Raw genomic sequence first — 20,205 nt, 5'->3', positions numbered from 1 at the left:
TTAAATTTTGTAAAAAAAAAAAAAAACCTGCCCTTTTGAGATATATTTCATGTGCACAAGGATGTTTCTTGAGATTAACATATTATCTCCGTACCCTGTGCCCAAATCCCTCCATTTTTCCCCCCAAGAAGTTAAAACCCAAGCGTGTCACTGATATTCACAAGGAACAAGACAGGTCCTCAATGGACCCTTTTGCTGTCCCTTCTACCTCAAATGTCCCTTCCAGCGCCCACCTTACTATATGGACCTGTGTCTAGTCATCTTTTATCTCTCTGGTTAAACTACTATCTCCTACAGCAAATCCTTCTGTTCCCCCAGGAGAGACGAATTCTCCGCCATTACTCAGCTCTTTTTTTAAAATTGGAATATAGTTGGTTTACAATGTTGTGTTAATTCCTGCTGTACAGCAAAATGATTCAGTTACATGTGTCTTTTCCATTATGGCTTATCACAGGTTATTGAATATAGTTCCCTGTGCTATACATTAGGACCTTGATTATTCATCTCTTTCTTCTTTTTAAAAATTAATTTATTTATGGTTGCACTGCGTCTTGGTTGCTGCGCTAGGGTTTTCTCTGGGGCGGGGTTGCGGGGCGGGGAGGGCGCTATTCTTCCCTGAGGACCAGGGGTCTAACCAGTGTCTCTTGCATTGTTAGGCGGATTCTTACCCACTGTTCTTGGGAAGTCCTATTTAGCTCTTTCTTAAGCGCCCTATCTTACCCCTAGTCCCTTCCCTGGGTCCTAATTATAAAGAAATTGATATTTCTTTTACATGCTAAAACTCGAATACTTCAAGAGCGAGGGAGATAGCACCTCAGCGCTTCCAGTATTTGCTATTGTCTGGCAGAGTATAGGGGTGGTGATGTCCGTTTAAACTTTACTCCTCCATAAGATGGGTACCATTATGAATCCCGTTTTACAGGTGGGGAGACGGAGACAACTGAGATTAGGTAACTCGTCCAGGCTCAATACAATTTTCTCGACTGAATTAACACGTATTTTGGGTATTTTTGTGGCTCTGCAACATGGTGCTCAACCAACTTGTCGCGAATGAAGAAATAACGTTTTGTGCAGTTTTGGGCTGGTTATCCTCAAATCTCCACATGGCCCGCCCCTACACCTAAGCCCCGCCCCACAGCAGGCAACGGCGCGTCCCTATTTTGAGTTGAACCTTGTCTCTTACTATATCCAATGGCAGACAACCGCTTAAGCCCTTCCTCCTGTGATAGCCAATGCGCGCTCTCTACCTTGAGCCGCTTTTCTTTTGGTACCCAATGGCCTTTAACTCCATATTCTGTCCCCCCTCAGAGGCGCGGGAGGCTATCAACGACGCGCCCCCTACAGTGATTGGGTCTTCTTTCCTGTACTATCCAATGGCATGTTTCCTACTTAAGGTCCCGCCTCCCATGGCGGTCTATGGCCCGCCCCTCTGCCCTGGCTGCCCGCCTCTTCACTCTTTGAGAGCCTCTGTTTCCCTCCACCCACCTTTCCTCTTTCACCTCCCATAACCTCCTTCCCCACCCATTAGGCATCTTGGTCACGCCCCCTTGGATCTACCCGTTATCCAATCCCGTTAACTTGCTCTGCTCCAACCCCTCTTCTCATTGGTCCCGTTGTGCCTCTATCCCCGCACGTGGTTCTGAGCGACGTCGTCGCCCGCCCGTGACGACTGGAAGGCGGGACTTCCTGCGGGGCGCTGGCCAATAAACACGCTCCGACCCGCTACCCCGGCCACCGCCCCCGCCCCCTCGACGCCCTGCTCCCGCCCCCGGCTTTGCCTCCCGCTGCCGCCGCCTCAGCCGCAGCCGCTGCCGCTGCTGCCGCTTTCCGCGGCCTGGGCCTCCCGCCGCCAGTATGCCGCACGCCTTCAAGCCCGGGGACCTGGTGTTCGCCAAGATGAAGGGCTACCCGCACTGGCCGGCCCGGGTGAGGCCGCGAGGGATATGGGCCAGTCGACGGAGAGTGGGGGTGGGGGGTGGGGCAGTAGGGGCCACGGCCTGAAAGACTTGCACACTGGAGGTCTGGGGGGCTCTGGGCCTGAGGAACCCGCGCGCCCGGAGTTTGGGGGGACCTGAGCCTGGGGGATCCGCTTGCCTCGAGGTGTGGGGGTCCCCAGCCTGTAGGACCCTTGCGCAGTGGTTGTGGGCGAACCTGAGCTCGGAGGTGTGAGCGTCCTGGACTTGGAAGAATTCGCCCGCTTGGGCTGTGGGGGGAACTTGGGCCTGAGGAACCCTAGCTCCGGGGATGTGGAGTGTCCTGAACCTGGGGTACTCGCTCTTGGGGTCCCAGAGCCTAGGGACATGGTTGTTGAGGGACCTGGGGCTGACGGACCAGAGTTCAAGTTTGAAGGCGGTGAAGGGAGCTGAGGAATTTGGGATTTGAGGAGAGAGCCCAAACTAAAGGAAGGAGGTATCCCAGAGAGAAGGATATCTTTGAGGGGACAACAAGAAGCCAAGTTCTGAGGGGGCTCCTGGAGAAATGTGTGAAGGGGTCTAGGGATAAGGGTTCCAGTAAGGGAGAAGAGCTGAAGGTCAAGGTTGAGACGTGCTCAGGAGGCCTGGTGCTTGGAGATAGGGTTGGGGGCTTGTGTTTACAAAGTCGCTGGAGCTGTGGGGGACTTGATTTGAAAATATGAGGCATCAGAGACCAGAGATTGGAGTAAGACTTGTTTGGGGGACCTCGGCACTTGTGCCCTGGGAGGAAACCCCTGCCAGACCCTGGTGGAGGAGTCTGTTTGGGGCATGGAGTAGGGGGTACGGGGTGGGGAGGAGGGCTTGGGATAGAGAGAGGCCTGAATCAGAGACCAGCCTCTGGTACTCAGGCTGGAAGGAGAGTGCTAGAGGAGGGGGTTGGGCCGAGAGGATTCTGGGGATCCCCTTTGGAGGAAGCTGATATCCAGAGGTGATTCGAAGGGCCCAGGTCTGACGGAGTCTTGGGCAGGAGTCCCAGATTTCCAGAGTGAAGTTTCAGGCACTGTGTGTGGGGCAGCCCGGTGTGGAGGAGAGGTCCAGAGGTGGTTGTCATCCCCGAGTCAAAGTCACCCCAGGACCGGAGTTGGTGGAATATGCACTGTAGGACTGAAGGAGTTTGGAGGGGGAAGCAGGTGAAGGATGAAGCTGAAGTTTCGTCAGGAACAGGAGGAGCTCAGGAGTGGCCTGGGAGATACTCTGGGATGCCTGGAGACTCCAGCCTTGCTCCCTGCCAAACTCTGCCTGCCTCTGGGTGGAAGTAAGCAGAAGGGCATTGCCCAGGGCTGGGGGTTTGCAGAGAGGCCACCATAAGATGCCAAGAGTGGGCTCAAGGACCACTAACCAGGCAGCGCTGAGAGTGGTCCACAGCTGGTGGTGCTGCTGCCAGGATGTCTGGGCTTCAGGCTCAGAGGCAGGTCCTGGGTGAGGTCAGAGCAGAAGCAGGCCTGGAAGCCCTGGCCAGCTGGTCTTCAGGGTGATGCAGTTTGGTGATGCTTGCGATGGACATCTGGGCCCCAAGGACTTTGAAGAGTAGCCCAGAGAACTGAGGAAGGACGTTTGGGGTAGAGGACAGGGAAGGTTCCAACTGCCCCCAGACTGTGAAGAGGACAGGAAGGAATTATTGAGGACCAGAGAACCCATTCTAACCTGATTTGCTGGGGCTTACTTTCTTGGGGGCACCAGAGTGATGAAACTTTACCGACACTTCCCTTCCTCCCAGAGTACCAGCTTCTCCCTCTCCTCTGCCCCCTCCCGCCTCTGCTAGCTCTCGAAGCCCAGAGAGCTTCCAAGCACCTGATTGGAAGGGAAGGGGCTGCTAGCCTCCTGTGGGGAGATGACTGACAACTGCTGGAGCCCATGGGCCTGCAGGGAGAGGGTGGGACTTCCTGGATGCTCGGGGCCTGTCTCCTGCAGCCCACCCCCCACCCTCTGCCTCCTTGGAGCTGCCAGCTGCAGCCTCTGGGAGCCGGATCACCGATCGCCTCTTTGCGGGAGGGGGTCCCGTGGGAGGGTCCTGGGAGTTCACAGAAGCAGGGCTTGGCCCCACCTCCTGGCTGCTTAGAGCTTTTGGTTTTGCCCAGGTGAAACACCTACCTTGGGGAAAGCGGGGGGGGGGGGGGGGGGGGCGGGGGGACGACGACGACACAGGTATGCAGTGGTTGGGGGGTGGGAAGCGCTGCTCAGAAGAAGGCAGAGGCCTAATTAGAAGGTGATGCGTCTTCCTCCCTGAAAGGGCCCCTCCACCCATCATGCTTCTCTCCAAGTAACAGCCGATTTCTTACGGGTTTCCTGGGTCACTGGATGAAACAGCTCCCAACCCCCTAGCAGGCCCCTCACTGGCCTCTTCCTACAGATCGATGACATCGCCGACGGTGCCGTGAAGCCCCCACCCAACAAGTACCCCATCTTCTTCTTTGGTACACACGAAACGTAAGTGTCCCCCGCTGGGGGCGGCTTCTTGCCACCTGGTGCCTCCAAGGTGGCCTGGCTCACAGGGCCCGGCCCTGCGTTTCCTTTCTCCAGAGCCTTCCTGGGACCCAAGGACCTGTTCCCCTACGACAAGTGTAAAGACAAGTACGGGAAGCCCAACAAGAGGAAAGGCTTCAATGAGGGCCTGTGGGAGATCCAGAACAACCCCCACGCCAGCTACAGCGCACCTCTAGTGAGTCCTTGCCTGGGGAGGTGGTGGGCACGCGGGCGCACCCGGAAACAGAGGTGGTCTTAGCGCGCCTTTGGTGAGTCGGGGCGGGGGCGGGGGCGGGCACAGGTGCACCGGGGAAGAGAGGTTGTCTTAGCGCACCTCTGGTGAGTCGGGGCAGGGGAGGCTGCAGGCGCACGCACCTGGAACCAGAGGTGGTCTTAGCGCGCCTCTGGTGAGTCCGTGCAGGAGAGGGCAGCGGGCACTCACGCATGGGGGACCAGAGGTCGTCTTAGCTTGTCCCATCAAAAAGGAGCGGCCTCTGGACCAGGGCTCCTCCCACTGGGCACCGCTGACATTTGGGGGCCCAGTCGCTTTCTGTAGGAGGGGGCTGCCCTGGGTACTGTTGGGGAGGGGGATGCCTCCACAGCCCGTCACCCTCTTGATGCCAGTAGCTTCTCCTTTACCCAGTTGTGCCAACCAAACATATCTGCATGCCTTGCCAACTGTCCCCTGAGTCAGGTGGAGGGGTGCAGGGTCCCACCCTGCTTCCCCCCAGACCCACAGCTCTAGAATTAACCTGAATGTATAGCAGTGTTGTGAGAGCTCCTAAGAAACCTTTTGTTTTCTAAGGAAAAAAATATTTTTCTTTCAATAACACCGTTTCCTTCCCCCCTTACTGCCAGGTTTTCAGACATGGTGTAATGAGAACACTTGCTGAGGTGGGAAAGAAACCCTAAGAGTCACAGAGACAACATCTGAGTGCCAGATTACCATCTGAACATTCAGGGGAAAAAGGGAATTTAGAGAAGCTGAAGTTAAACTTGTTCAAAAAAAAACAAAAAAAAGCCATGGGAAGCTGAGGATGAAGTGGGGGATGGGTGCCTCGCTCTGGGTGTTTGGGGTTGTGATGCAGAGGGGGTGTCAGGGTGGCCTGGCCTCAGGAGTTGTGGGCTGCAGGTTGGCCGAGAGACTAAGCAAATTGACTGCAGGGCTCAGAGCTCAGCTGTTAGGGAAGAAATGGACATTCGGCGTGGTCTGTGGGCAGGGAAACGGGAGTCAGAGGATCTTTCTGGTTTCTGTGAATGAAGGTCTGTGTAGCTCTGCAGCATCTGGTCCTGCTTGAGAACACAAGGTCTCGAGATGGTCTTCATGCACCTCTCCTGTGGCTCTGTCCACCCACCAACCTGGCCCGCCCTCTTGTATAGACAGACCCCTGGGGCGTGAGGGCCACGCACTAGGCTGGGGATCAGGAATCCCAGGTGAAACCAACACACCTCCTGTCTTCTGGGAGCTCACTGTCCAGAGCTCAGGAGTCCATTCAGCGGATCTCTCCTCTGCTGAAGGTTTGGCAGGCCCACCCTTCCTGCATGTGTGTGCTGTCTTACTTGCGCCTCCTGCGAAGAGTCTGGGAGATGGATGTTCCCCTTGTGTTGGTGCCAGCCTTTCTCCGGGCTTTGCACGTTCCCAACTTGGGTAAAGGGATTGGACATCCTTTAAGGTAGTTGACAAGATCCTTTTCTGGCCCCAACCCAAGTTCTAGTTCGTCTTGTCTTAAGCTTCTCGCCTCCTGGTGAATCATCGCACCGTTTAGTATTTATTATACACCCACAGCCTGTAAAGTACAGAATAGATTGATGCCTGCCCTCGAGGAAATGAAACTCGAAAACAGTGTGGCTCTGATACTCGGTCATCTCCGCACAGACTCCCCAAGTTGAGAAGTTGCTGTAACATACTACTGCTGTCTGGTTCTCGGACCTGTCAGTGCTTCCAAAGCAAACATTGGTTTCAAAACATGGATCCTAGGGCCCCACCCCGAGAGGTTTAGGTGTGGTGATTTAGGGCTGAGGCCTGGGCACCTCGAGGCATTTCGCCTCCCTCATTGTCACTTCTCCCGGGGCCCATCCACAGCAGTCTTCTGAAAGTGCTGCTTTTTGAGGGTGCCCCAGCAGTCTGTCTTTTCATCCTATATGTTTTTAGTTTATTTTTACATTTCAGGTGGGAGTACAGACTCCTGTACAAGACTGAAAAGTGCAAAAGGGCGGCCGCTCTGTCTCCCTTTCTTCTTAAGGTAGCCCAAGCCTCCAGTGTCTTGTGTTTCCTTCGAAAATTCTCTGTTCACTTAACACCCTGCATAGCTGCCTTTTTGGAAACCCTCATGGAAAAAGCAAGAGAGTTCCAGAAAAACATCTATTTCTGCTTTATTGACTATGCCAAAGCCTTTGACTCTGTGGATCACAATCAACTGTGGAAAATTCTGAAAGAGATGGAATACCAGACCACCTGACCTGCCTCTTGAGAAATCTGTATGCAGGTCAGGAAGCAACAGTTAGAACTGGACGTGGAACAACAGACTGGTTGCAAATAGGAAAAGGAGTATGTCAAGGCTGTATATTGTCACCCTGCTTATTTAACTTCTATGCAGAGTACATCATGAGAAACACTGGACTGGAAGAAGCACAAGCTGGAATCAAGATTGCCGGGAGAAATATCAATAACCTCAGATATGCAGATGACACCACCCTTATGCAGAAAGTGAAGAGGAACTCAAAAGCCTCTTGATGAAAGAGGAGAGTGAAAAAGTTAGCTTAAAGCTCAACATTCAGAAAACGAAGATCATGGCATCCGGTCCCACCACTTCATGGGAAATAGATGGGGAAACAGTGGAAACAGTGTCAGACTTTATTTTTCTGGGCTCCAAAATCACTACAGATGGTGACTGCAGCCATGAGATTAAAAGACGCTCACTCCTTGGAAGGAAAGTTATGACCAACCTAGATAGCATATTCAAAAGCAGAGACATTACTTTGCCAACAAAGGTCCATCTAGTCAAGGCTATGGTTTTTCCTGTGGTCATGTATGGATGTGAGAGTTGGACTGTGAAGAAGGCTGAGTGCCGAAGAATTGATGCTTTTGAACTATGGTGTTGGAGAAGACTCTTGAGAGTCCCTTGGACTGCAAGGAGATCCAACCAGTCCATTCTGAAGGAGATCAGCCCTGGGATTTCTTTGGACGGAATTATGCTAAAGCTGAAACTCCAGTACTTTGGCCACCTCATGCGAAGAGTTGACTCATTGGAAAAGACTTTGATGCTGGGAGGGATTGGGGGCAAGAGGAGAAGGGGACGACAGAGGATGAGATGGCTGGATGGCATCACTGACTCGATGGACGTGAGACTGAGTGAACTCCAGGAGTTGGTGATGGACAGGGAGGCCTGACGTGCTGCGATTCATGGGGTCCCAAAGAGTTGGACATGACTGAGCAACTGAACTGAACTGAATGCTCCACTTGGCTTTATTCCCCACGACTGGTCCCCCTTGTCATGCAGAGAACAGCTTCATTCTTTTTGATAGCCTTCACTTGGTGTGCTCCCAGCAGGAGCGTGCGGCTGGACCTGTTCCCACGTCCCCCCGCCAAGCCAGGAAGTAGGAAACAGTGTCTCAGAGTGGTTCTAGCTGTGTCCCAGCTGAGGTGGGCTGTGGGGGTGGGAGGTTGGCAGCCTTTTCTGCACTTTACAGCTGAGCACACTGAAGCCTGGAGCATTCACTTGACTGCCCAGAGGGACCTAGCTAGAATGTGAGACTGGGACCAGGGGCTTTTACACTTTTGCAGCCGGTCACCCTGTGGGGCATCCTGGGTACTGTGGGCTATGGAGCAGCATCTCTGGTCCCATCCACTTGATGCTAGGGACCCCCCCCCATCTTGATAATCTGAATGTCTCTAGACCTTGCTAGATGCCCCCCAGGGGATAGAATCACCCCTGGCTGAGAACCACTGACCTAGGATCCCAGTTGATACCTCTTTGTGACCTGGCAGAAGAGGAGGTGAAGGGACCTGTCCCACTAGCCGGTTCGTGCTGTGCTGGGACTCAAACCCAGGCCTCACGTCTCCTAGGCTGAAATGCTTTTCTGGCCAGTGCAAGGTGGGTGGGGTCCTGGCAAGGCAGGCAGGCCCGGAGACTGACCAGCCTCTGTCCAGCCCTGACCTGGGCCCTCCACCTTCCTCTGGCCACCCAGCTGCACACCCTCACTGCTTCTGGCTCCAACTCCTAGCTTCTATGGTGTTTCCCATCACCCTGGAGCCTCCACCACACACACACACCCTCAGACTCTTTCACTCCTTGCTTTTTTCTCAACTAGCGTGGCCCCTGACTGTAATGACACTGAGGAAATGTGGCCTTTTTTAGTTTTTTCCCCCAATGTTCTTTTTTTTTTTTTTGTAATACTTATTTGGCTGCATTGGGTCTTAGTTGCCACACATGGGATCTTCAATCTGCATTTTGGCATGTGGGATCTTTAGTTGTTGCATATGGGGCTAGTTGCCTGACCAGGGATCGAGCCTGGGCCCCCTGCATTGGGAGCTCGGAGTCTTAGCCACTGGAGCACCAGGGAAGCCCCCTCTCCTGCCACTTTCTTCTCTTCCCTGCACCCCAGCCACACCCTCCTCTTTGGTTCCTAAGGAGCGCTTCATTCATGCCTGTGCTATACAGTAGGACCTTATTGTTGTTGGTATGCTGTTTTGTTTGAGGCATGTGGGATCTTAGATCCCTGACCAGGGATTGAACCCATGACCCCTGCAGGGGAAGCATGGAGTCCTAACCACTGGATTGCCAGGGAAGTCCAGTAAGACCTTGTTATTAATCCATTCTATATATAGTAGTTTGCATCTGTAATCCCAGCCTCCCAATCCTCTCTCATCCCCCCACCCCTGGACAAACAAGCCTGTTCTCTATGCCTGTGAGTCTGTTTCTGTTTCATAGGTGTGTTCATTTGTGTTATATTTCATTATTTTAAAAAAGTTTTTATTGGAGTATATTTGACTCACAGTGTTGTGTTTCAGGCGTACAGAAAAGTGAATCGGTTATACATACACATGTATCTCCTCTTTTAGATTCTTTTCCCGTGTAAGTCATTATAGAGTGTTGTGTAGAGTTCGCTGTGCTGTGCAGTAGGCCTTCATTAGTTGCCTCTTTTATATATAGCAGTGTGTACATGTCAGTCACAGTCTTCCAATTTATCCCTCCTCTTCCCCTCCCCCATGATTATCATAAGTCCATTTTTAACATCTGTGATTATATTTCTCTTTTATAAATAAGTTCCTTTGCACCATTTTATGGATTTCACATATAAGCAATATCATACAGTACTTGTCTTTTTTTCCTGACTTGCTTCACTTAGTGTGATCATCTCTAGGTTTATCCATCTTGCTGCAAATAGCATTATTTCCTTCTTTTTATGGCTCAGTAGTATTCCTTTGTATACATATGCCACATGGTTATCCACTCATCTGTCAATGGACAGGTTGTTTTCCACGTCTTGGTTATTGTTGTGAATAGTGCTGCAGTGAACATTGGGGCACATGTATATTTTCGAATTATAATTTCCTCTTGATATAAGCCCAGGAGTGGGATTGCTAGATCATATGGCAACTCTATTTTTAGTTTTTTTGAGGATCCTCCTTACTGTTTCCCATAGTGGGCTGCACCAGTTTACATTCCCACCAGCAGTGTTGAAAGGGTCTCTTGAAATGGCCATGGCTGGTCTCCCACTGGATTGTAAGCTCCCCGGGGGCAGGGCCCACACCCTGTTCTCTGGGTGGTACCATCCACCTGGCACAGTGCCTGGCACCTGGCCTCTGCTCACAGACGAGCCCAGCACTCAGTGAGCATAGGGGCAGTGCTGGCTGTGTTTGCTGTTTCCTTGGCTGTTACTGCCTGAACTGATGTTTTGGGTAAAACAGAAATAGGAGTGCCTTGAAGTTCACACTCAGAGGTCCTGTCCTAGGTCGGCCTCCTCCTCATCAGTACTTGGAATAATAATACTTTTTACAAAAGTCAGACCTCCATGGACCTCCTACCAGTCTGGGCATTGGCCTAAGTACGCCACTCTGTCTCACCCGACCACAGCCCTGTGAGACCAAAGCAGTCTTGTCCCCACGGCTCAGATGTGGGAACTGAGGCCCAGAGGCTTAAGTCACTGGCCCAGGGTTTGCCCTCAGATCCCGCAGTGCCCAGCACTCATGGGTCCATCTCGCCCTCTGCCTTAGCCCTTGGAGCTCCCTGGGCCTCAGTTCCCTCGTTTGGAGAGCAAGCAGACCGGATCCTGATACTCGAGACCCGGCCTGTGGGTGTATCTGTGCGACAAGCTCTGTGGTGACCTGCTGTCTCTGTCCCCCACTCCCCAGCCGGTGAGCTCCTCCGACAGCGAGGCCGCTGAAGCAGACAGGGCAGGTGGCAGCGAGGATGATGAGGACCGGGGGGTCATGGCCGTCACAGCTGTGACCGCTGCAGCCACCGGTGACAGGATGGAGAGCGACTCTGACTCTGACAAGAGCAGCGACAACAGCGGCCTCAAGCGGAAGGCTGTGGCCTTGAAGGTAGGGACGGGGCATGCCTGTCCTGTGGGGGCTGGGCCCTTCCTCTTCCTCAGAGGCCCCATCTGGCCGCCTACTCTCCCTCCCCGGCCTTTCCTTCTTGTGGTTTTTAGTACATTCACAAAGTTGTGCCAGCGTCACCTCTGTCAGTTCCAGAAGTTTCCATCACCCCCAAAAGAAAGCCCATCCCCTTTGGCAGTCCCCCATGTCCCTACCCACAGCCCCTAGTAACCACGACCCCACTGTGTCTGTCTGTGGATCTGCCTGTTCTGGACGTTTCCATCAGTGGAATCACACCCTGTGTGTCCTGTGTCTGCTTCTCTCACTGAGCATTGTGTTCTAAGAGTCCATCCACATGGTAACGAATGCCAGGGCTTCTCTCCTTTGCATGGCTGAGAGATGCTCCCAGGTGTGGAGGGACCACATTTGTTTATCCATCATCTGTTTCTGGCCATTTGGGATGTTTCCAATGGGGGAACCATCACAGATAACACAGCTGTGAACATTCATTCATGTACAAGTTTTGCATGGACGTGAGTTTGAAATTCTTTTGGATGTATTCTCTCTCCTGCTTCCTCCCAACCCCTTCCTCTGCCTTGTGACTGCTTCTGAGTATTCGGGTGCAGAGTGAAAGGATTAGGATCTAACAGCAAATTCTTTTGATGGAGGGAGGCATTCTTTTATTTATTTATTGCCCTTGCCACATGGCATGTGGGATCTTAGTTCTGCAACCAGGGATCAAACCCGTGCCTCCTGCGGTGGAAGTGCAGAGTCTTAACCACTGGACTGCCAGGGAAGGCCCTTTTTTATGATTTTTAAAAAAATATTTGGTTCCAGTTATAATAATAAACCATGATCATTGTAGATAAATTAAAAGGTATGAAAAGCATAAAGCAGTGAGTGAAAAACACCCAAATTCTCTGAGGGGGTTTTTGTGCCAAAGGACTGGAAGCATTCTGCTGTGTTTCTGTGCGCTCTCGAGTGTGATCAAGTGTGTGTGTGTGTGTGTGTGTGTGTGTGTGTGTAAAGCACAGACTGGCAATCATGCACACAGTATGTGTCTTGCTGGTTTTCCACCTAATAGACAATCATTTCCTTGTCCTTAACTATTACTTGAAGGTTCAGTTTTCAGTGGTTGAGAAGTAATCTCTGATATGGATGAATTCTGACCAACGTATTGTTAAGAGTATTGGACCTTTGGCTTCTCCGCGTGGCACTGTTTTTTACAAGTCTCAGTTGTTTCTGTTGACAGTTGTTGGAGGAGTTAACAGAAATACGTCAAATGTTCTCCTCCCATCCTACCCCTTAGAGAGAAACCAGAATTTGTAGGTTAACATGTATTCAGGTTTTATTTTTTGCTTTTATCTTTGCGTTAAGTGAATGTCATTATTACAGTTCCTTTTCCCCCATACTAGGGAGACACTTAGACAGCCTCTTTCATTGTTACCCAGCACCCTAGCTCATTTTTGGTGTTCCTTTCCCCATGGTTGGCAGGGGCAGGGAGGGGGATGGTCTGTGTCTTTCTGCCAGGTCTCTGTGTGTTTGAGTCCTTTAGGAATTTTTCATGAGTGGAATCGGGTCGTATTTGTCCTCTGTGACTGGCTTCTCTCACTGAGCATAATGTCTAGGTTCAGTATACCTGGTTTTTATCAGATTCTCAAAGGGGTTCCTCCCCCTCTGAAAGCTTCCTAGGCTGTGGGTACTTCATCAAGCACAAGACCTTTCTCAGTTGCTGATCCATTTGGGCTGCTCCCCTTTTAGATGTCGGTCTCAAAACGAACCCGAAAGGCCTCCAGCGACCTGGATCAAGCCAGCATGTCTCCATCTGAGGAGGAGAACTCAGAAAGCTCCTCCGAGTCAGAGAAGACCAGTGACCAGGTGAGCAGGTGGCTAGAGCGAGAGCACAGGGGAGGGATGCTCGGGCGGGGCCGCGTGTGGGCCTGCTGCCTGTGGGCCCCATGTCCAGCTCCCTCCTCTCCACCCAGGACTTCACCCCTGAGAAGAAAGCTGTTGTCCGGGCCCCACGGCGGGGCCCCCTTCCAGGACGGAAGAAAAAGGTACAGAGGTTTGGTTTGGTTTCCTTCCCACATGGTGGCCTGGGAAAGTTCCTTGCACATCTCTCCATGGTCAGCAGCCACGGCCCTCTGTTAGGGGTGGTCTGATTTTGGAGGAGAGGAGGCCATAGCCCCAGGGTGACCCCAGAGCCCACTGACATCTGCCTTCACTCCTAGCTTTGCTCTGGTTTCCAAGCACAGTGTGCACAGAGCACCTCCCCGGAGGAGGCTACTCTGCTCCCTGGAGAGGGACTTAGAAGCCCATTTGGGAAACGAGATGCTAGGGTCGGAAGGGACCAGCCAGGGTGCTATTAGGGGCCCCGAGAGAGAGAGAGAGGAGGGAGAATGTGTGTGTGTGTGTGCCTGAATATGTGTACATGGGTATGGTGTGTGCATGAGTGTGTATGTAGCAGTTTGTGTTCTCACATGTGCAAGGGCCTGTGTGTGTACAAGCATGTGTATATAAGCATGGTGTATGGGTGTGCACATGTACCAGTGTGTGTGTGTACGTGTGTGGACATGATATAGTGTGTGCGTGTATGTTGGAGTGTGTTGTTTTACATGTACAATATGCATACGTGTGTGAAAGCATGTGTCCTGTCTGCATGTGTACAAGTACGTTGTGTGTCTGTACAAGTGTGTGTGTCAGTGTGTGAGCGTGGGCTGTGTGTGCATGTACCTGTGTGTGTCAGCATGTCTCAATCACTGTGTCTCCTGCAGAGGAGGGGGGTGGTCCAGGGGGGTTCTGACATCCTCACCGGGTGAATCGCGCTGCCTGGGCTTCCTGGTTCTGGGCCAGAAGGAAAGGTCTCCATTTGGGGGAGGGGTGCACCCCCCTCCCCGCAACTCTCACCCTGCCCGGCCTCCTCCAGAAGGCGCCGTCTGCATCAGACTCGGACTCCAAAGCAGAATCGGACGCGGCCAAGGCTGAGCCAGTGCCACCAGTGAGGTCGCCGTCATCGTCCTCCGCCTCCTCCTCCTCTTCCTCCTCGGACTCGGAAGTGTCAGTCAAGAAGCCTCCGCGGGGCCGGAAGCCAGGTGGGTTTGCTGGGGGTGCCGCGCGGGGCCTGGGCCTGGGTCTGGGTCTGGCCTGGTGGGGCTGGGTGGGGCTGGGAGAGGCCCTCCAAGAGATGAACCTCCCGCCCCAGATGCGGGCGAGCTTACCCCTCTTTTCTTCTGCAGCCGAGAAACCTCCGCCCAAGCCCCGCGGGCGGAAACCTAAGCCTGAGCGGCCGCCCACCAGCTCCAGCAGCGACAGGTGGGTGCAGGGACTTGGCAGGGGCGCAGGCGGCGGGTGGGTGCGGGGCCCGGGATAGAGAGCACTAGGTGGGTGCAGGGCCCCGGGGGGGGGCGCAGGCGGCGGGCGGGTGTGGCTTGAGGCCCCATGATGGCGTGCTCACTGGCCCGCGCCCTCAGCGACAGCGACGAGGTGGACCGCATCAGCGAGTGGAAGCGCCGGGACGAGGAGCGGCGGCGCGAGCTGGAGGCGCGTCGGCGCCGGGAACAGGAAGAGGAGCTGCGGCGGCTGAGAGAGCAGGAGAAGGAGGAGAAGGAGCGGCGGCGCGAGCGCGAGCGTGGGGAGGCGGTGCCTGGGGGCAGCGCGGGCAGCAGCGGCGACGAGCTCAAGGACGACGACGAGCCGGTCAAGAAGCGTGGCCGCAAGGGCCGGGGTCGGGGCCCGCAGTCGTCCTCCGACTCGGAGCCCGAGGCCGAGTTGGACAGAGAGGTATGTCTGTGTAGCACCGGCTGAGCGCCGGGACCAGAGACGGGGCAGCAAAGGCCGGCCCGGAAATGCAGGAACCCCCTGCTGATGAGCTGACACCGGAGGGGTCAGTGCCTTGAGGGGCGGGCAGAGTGACAATTGGGGCGACAGGGCTTCCATCTCAAATAGGATGGACCTCGTGGGCTGCAGGTGGGCAGCTGACATTAAGTAAGGAGGTGAGTGAAGTGAGAGATATGGGAAGGGTCTCTCACTTGGGGGAGGGGCTTTCAGGCAGAGAGGCACAGCACATGCAAAGGCCCTGGGGCAGGACTGCACCTGGTGTGCTGGAGGGACAGTGAGACCCGTGTGTCTGGAGCAGAGTGAGCCAGGGAGAGAGAGGGAGGGCAGCCAGGGGATGGGGCAGCTCACGCAGGGCCTGGTAGCCCTCTGGAGGACTTGGTTGTTTATGTGGGAGCCCTGGAAGACTGAGCAGAGATGGGGTGGGTGCGCACAGGTGCCCTCTGGCTGCCGAGTTGGGGGATGGCTTGTGGGTGGGTGAGAGAGCAATGAGGCCTCTTGTGACTGTCAGCTCCCTGCCTCATGGCTCTCACAGGCCAGCCTGAGCCCAGGAATCAGAGCTCCCGGGCCCACTGCCTTTTGGTGTGAGCCTAGGAACCCCCTCTAGGGACAGTGGAGGGGAACAATGCCCTGTTCTCTCCCCACCACTCTGTCACAAAGTGGGGGGGGGCATGTGCCCTGGCATAGGAAGTGTCCTGCTCAGCCAGAGGAATGCAGTGGGGCCCCCCACTGCTGGGTAGTCTTTTCAGGGCTGAGAAGCTTCTGCATGGGGATGGGCTGGACACAAGGTCCATTCCACCTGGTCTAGCAGCTCCCATCCAGGTGGAGATGGTGGCAGGGTGTGATGAATTGTATCTGTAAGGGTACGGCTTGGAGTCCCTTTGCCTGCTGCTCCAGCCCCTTTCGTTCCCTGGTTGCTGCAGGTGAAGAAATCAGCTAAGAAGCTGCAGCCACAGAGTACAGAGCCTGCGAGGAGACCCAGCCAGAAGGAGAAGAGGGGGCGTTCTGAGGAAAAGCCACGCGCCAGGTCTGGTGCCATGCTGCCCCCCCCCCCAAGGCTCCTCTGGTCCCCACAACTCAGGGGAGGGCCCTGGGGTCCACAGTCAGTCTTGGAGACTGCAGCAGTTGAAGTATCTGGTTCTCAGGACCCCATCAGGTTGTGCAGGAGCCTTCCCCTGGGTGACCCTATCCCCGGGTCAGCAAGCTGTATCTGGGGCACCTGTGGTTGTCACACTGGGGGGCTCCTGGCATCTGATGGGTGGGGGCCACAGAGGCTGCTCCTATCCCACAATGCCAAGATCAGCCAGCAGAGGATGACCCGGCCCAGACCGCCGAGCAGGACGTGGAATTGGAGCTGCAGTAATGTGTCTGCTGCCATTTCCTAGTGTCACATCAGAGCCTCTAGTAACTCATGTGCTGGGGTTTATGTAACTAGCCTCTGACCGTTAGTCACCTGTTGAAAAAAGAAATGTTATCTGCTTCCTGGAGGAAGGATTGCTCTCTCTGGTCCCCTCGGGTGCTGCCCTCAACTGGATCGGGTGTGCCCTGGTCCCTGGCGGGGACATGGATCAGGGGCCCGCTAAAGGCATGGCTGATTCTCCACAGGCCTGTGAAAGTGGAGCGGACCCGGAAGCGGTCAGAAGGGTTCCCGCCAGACCGGAAGGTTGAGAAGAAGAAAGGTGAGGAGGGGCTGCACAGCGCTGGCTGCAGCCTGGGGTCTTCGGGAGGGACGAGGGGCGGCCCTGGAAGAGCAAGTGGCTCCTGTCAGCGGAGACTCTACTCAGGCCCAGCGCTGCCTGCTCTCCTACCTGCAGAGCCCTCCGTGGAGGAGAAGCTACAGAAGCTGCACAGCGAGATCAAGTTCGCCCTGAAGGTTGACAATCCGGTGAGACCTTCCTTGGGGTACAGAGGTCACGGCTAGGTCCCCCATCCTCTGACTGCTGGAGCTTCCTGAGAGGTCTCAGAACCCTGAGGCAAAACCAGGCTACCCAGGGTGGGTGCCCCCCAGATGAGGGCCAGCCTGGCCTATTTGGCGTAGTTCTCTGCACCTCCACCAGGTGGTGCCACGTGAGTCCTGGTCCTTCCCACTGTCCTGGGCTTCCTGTAACTTGGCCCTCCCCCAGAGGGGGAGCCCCAGGGTCTCCCTCCCCACCCTCTTGGGCCCCAAGAGCCCCCTCAACTAGATGCTGACGCTGCTGACTGCTCTCTTCGCCTGCAGGATGTGAAGAGGTGTCTGAATGCCTTGGAGGAACTAGGGACCCTGCAGGTGACCTCACAGATCCTTCAGAAGAACACGGATGTTGTGGCCACTTTGAAAAAGGTATGGCAGGGCCAAGGGATCGAAGGGGCTGGGGGCATGGGCCTGCTCTGGGAGCTGGGCTGCCTGTGGTCAGCGAGGAGGAAGCCGTGCTCATGGGAGGCACCGCCAGGGGTGGTGGTGATGAGGGAGGGTCTCAGGACCGGGGTGAGGCGGCTGCACCTCCTGAGACAGGCCTCTTGGTGAGCCAGATCCGCCGCTACAAGGCTAACAAGGAGGTGATGGAGAAGGCGGCAGAGGTCTACACCCGGCTCAAGTCTCGGGTCCTGGGACCAAAGATCGAGGCCATCCAGAAGGCGACCAAAACCGGTTCAGAGAAGGAGAGGGCCGAGGCGGAAAAGGCCGAGGAAGTGCTGGCTGGAGAGGAGGCCCCCACAGAGAGGGTGGAGGATGAAGCGAGCACTGGTGAGGAGCTCAAGGGAGGGACCAAGGTGGCCGGCAGGGCCCTGAGCAGGGGCCGGTGCTCCCTGCAGACTGCCTGGGGACATGATCCATTGGCTCTGGCCGTGCAGGCTCGCTGTGTCCACAAGGTGGCCGGTGCTTGGGCCACACACCCCTGTGCTGCTCACAGGCGCTACCCTCAGAGTCAGGTAGTCTGAGAGGCCATGTGTGTGCTGCCAGGTGTGCGAGTGTTACTGGATCAGGCGGTCATGGAGGTCTAGGAGGAGGGAGGGCCACAGGTGAGCCGAGAGGAGCAAGGGCCGTGGCTGTTGGGCCAGGAGGGCGTGTCTTCCAGGAGCAGAGGGGTCATGTGGTCCTGGTGAGATGTTTGGAGCAGCCTGGCAGGTGGGCATTGGCAGGGAGTCAACAGAGCCGAGGCTGCCCAGGAACAGTAGAGGCCGTGTTTTTCCTGTGTCTCTTGGATCTGGCCGTGGCAGGGTTTTTCCTGGTGTTGTCGGCCGTTAGTTGACCGGCCCGTCCCATCTTTAGGCTGCATGGTTGGGGCTGGCTGGAGAAGGACCCACACGCAGCCTGCTGTCCCCGTGTGTCTGGTGGCTCAGGGGTGGAATGGTGAAAGCAGAGACGCAAACGGGTTGAGGGCTCTTGAGGTTTGCATGTTGCTCATGCTCTTCAGACAGGGTTGCAGGGTCCCCGATGGTAGCCCCCTGCTGTGACCCATGAGCCTCTCTCCCACAGACCTCTCAGCTCCCGTGAACGGCGAGGCTGCGTCCCAGAAGGGGGAGAGCACCGAGGACAAGGAGCCAGAGCAAGTACAGAACTCGGAGGAGGGGCTGGGGGGTGGCTCCTCCGAAGACCTGTTACACAATGAGTAAGTATCACCCCAGCCACAGGGTCCATTTCCGGAGATGGCACCCAAGTCTGAGCCACTCTCAGTGGGGTCCAGGCCAAAGGGACTTCTGTGCCACATGCTGACCCCCCAGCCCCATGGAGGGACATCTGAATTCAGAGCTGCCCTGAGCCTGGGCTTGGGGTTGGGGGTGGGCTGGCTTCCTCCTGATGCCCACCGTGGGGAGCAATGGTGCCTGCCTGTGTGTGGCGGGGCTGCAAGGGGAGCGAGTTGGGCTCTGTAGGAGGGGGCAGACAGACAGGCGTCCTGCTTACCCTGCCCCTGCCATCCTCCCCCAGCACCGTGAGGGAGGGCCCCAACCTGGATGGGCCCGGGAAGGAGTGGCTAGACCGAGAACGGCTGCGGATGGACTCGGAGTCCCTGGATGAGGAGGAGAGCTGAGCCGGGCAGCCTGCGGCCAGGCCCTGCCATCCTGAGCAGCTGCCCAGTGGCCAGCCTGGCTCCTTCCTGGTGCCCAGAGAGCAGAGAACTGTTGGGGAGACGCTGTGCTGTTCGTTTGTATTTGTCCCCCTGGGTTTTTTTTTTTTGCCTAATTTCTGTGGTTTCCAACCCACATGAAATGACTATAAAGGGTTTTTATAATGAAAAAAAAGTCACTTTTATTGGCTTTGTTTTCTAAGTAGTGGTCAAGGGCCAGTCCGGGGACAGAGGGTTTTAAAGCACAAGGTCACTGTTAGTTGCGGATATGAACTTGGTTCTGACGGTGCCCATGGCCCTGCAGGGCTGATGAGGGGCAGGGAGATGGGGTAAGTGAGGTCTTTCCCGAAATACCAGGAGGGGTGCTGCGGGCTGTTGTCCTTGACATTCGGAGGGCGAAGGCCTGGGGGGCAGGCCTCATTGTGGACGTGGGGTGAGTGGCACCTCCATTCTGAGCTTCTCTAGACCAGGGAAGGGGGTAGTGGGTGGTGTGTGTGTGTGTGTGTGTTTGTTTCTGTAGACCAGGGAAGGGGGTAGTGGGTGGTGTGTGTGTGTGTGTTTCTGTAGACCAGGGAAGGGGGTAGTGGGTGGTGTGTGTGTTTCTCTAGTGGGTGGTGTGTGTGTGTGTGTGTGTTTCTCTAGACCAGGGAAGGGGGTAGTGGGTGTGTGTGTGTGTGTGTGTGTGTGTTTCTCTAGGCCAGGGAAGGGGGGGTAGTGGGTGGTGTGTGTGTGTGGTGTGTGTGTGTGTGTGTTGCCCAACCAAGCACCTGCAGGCAGTTGTTTAAACAGTCGCTTCTGTTGTGTGTCCTGCTGGTGGCCCAGCCTCTCTGTCCTGGTGGATTAGAGGCCGGGTGTGGTTCTGCTTTCTGGGCCTGGCACCCCCCACTGTGGTTTGATTGGACTTGAGACCGTCACTGAACTCGGATTCTGTGAACCGCCGTTTCCAGCGTCACCCCCTCTGCTGACCATCTGGGATGGGCAAAAAGGCAAGAAAGGCTTGGGGAAGGTCCCAGACTGGTCCCGGTGTCCGGCCTTGGCCAGCTCCCCTGGCAGACGTGATCCTCTGGGGACAGCTTGTGCATTCGTCGGGGGCTCAGAGCACTTGATCATTTCTGAGAAGAGGGGGCATCTCGAGCCCTCTGTCAGGGAGGTGGCCAGCTGAGGGGTGCAGGTGTGATGGGTTCTGCGAGGGGGGCACTTGACAAGGCTTATTAGGCTACTGGCGGTCAGCAGCTCTCCCAGCATCTCCTGGGCCCCAGGGAGCAGGATCAGGGGGACTGGACCTCCACGGCCCCACCTTCCCGTGTGCAGCCCACCTCCCAGGGTGCCTTGAGGACTCAAGGAAAGC

At 55.4% G+C, this 20,205-nt stretch overlaps 1 protein-coding gene across 2 annotated transcripts; it reads left to right on the top strand.

Moving 5' to 3' along the window:
• The first annotated feature begins 1,747 nt into the window (after positions 1-1,747).
• HDGFL2 (HDGF like 2) lies at positions 1,748-19,042 on the top strand. 2 transcript variants are annotated; one of them, XM_070373899.1, is made up of 16 exons: positions 1,748-1,926; positions 4,324-4,400; positions 4,494-4,632; positions 10,792-10,983; positions 12,742-12,858; positions 12,966-13,037; positions 13,910-14,072; positions 14,217-14,292; positions 14,451-14,760; positions 15,738-15,841; positions 16,420-16,493; positions 16,629-16,699; positions 17,033-17,134; positions 17,323-17,536; positions 18,269-18,401; positions 18,719-19,042. In XM_070373899.1, exons 1-16 carry the CDS (start codon positions 1,855-1,857, stop codon positions 18,819-18,821), a joined length of 2,019 nt encoding a protein of 672 aa, XP_070230000.1. In that variant the 5' UTR covers positions 1,748-1,854; the 3' UTR covers positions 18,822-19,042. The 2 variants fall into 2 exon arrangements, with proteins under 2 accessions (XP_070230000.1, XP_005896036.2); XM_005895974.3 differs by having other exon boundaries at positions 1,749-1,926; positions 13,907-14,072.
• The last annotated feature ends 1,163 nt before the right edge of the window (positions 19,043-20,205 follow it).

This window comes from Bos mutus, chromosome 7 (genome assembly GCF_027580195.1).
Source record: "Bos mutus isolate GX-2022 chromosome 7, NWIPB_WYAK_1.1, whole genome shotgun sequence".
NCBI classification, from domain to species: Eukaryota; Metazoa; Chordata; class Mammalia; order Artiodactyla; family Bovidae; genus Bos; species Bos mutus.
The sequence above is the reverse complement of the archived record's forward strand: the minus strand, read 5'-3'. Positions and strand labels throughout refer to the sequence as shown.

Excerpts from the sequence above, each read along its gene's own strand:
- HDGFL2 (XM_005895974.3), top strand. The coding sequence starts at position 1,855 with ATGCCGCACGCCTTCAAGCCCGGGGACCTGGTGTTCGCCAAGATGAAG. Across the intron at positions 14,761-15,737 it reads AGGCCGAGTTGGACAGAGAG|GTGAAGAAATCAGCTAAGAA; the intron begins GTATGTCTGTGT and ends TGGTTGCTGCAG. Across the intron at positions 15,842-16,419 it reads GAGGAAAAGCCACGCGCCAG|GCCTGTGAAAGTGGAGCGGA; the intron begins GTCTGGTGCCAT and ends GATTCTCCACAG.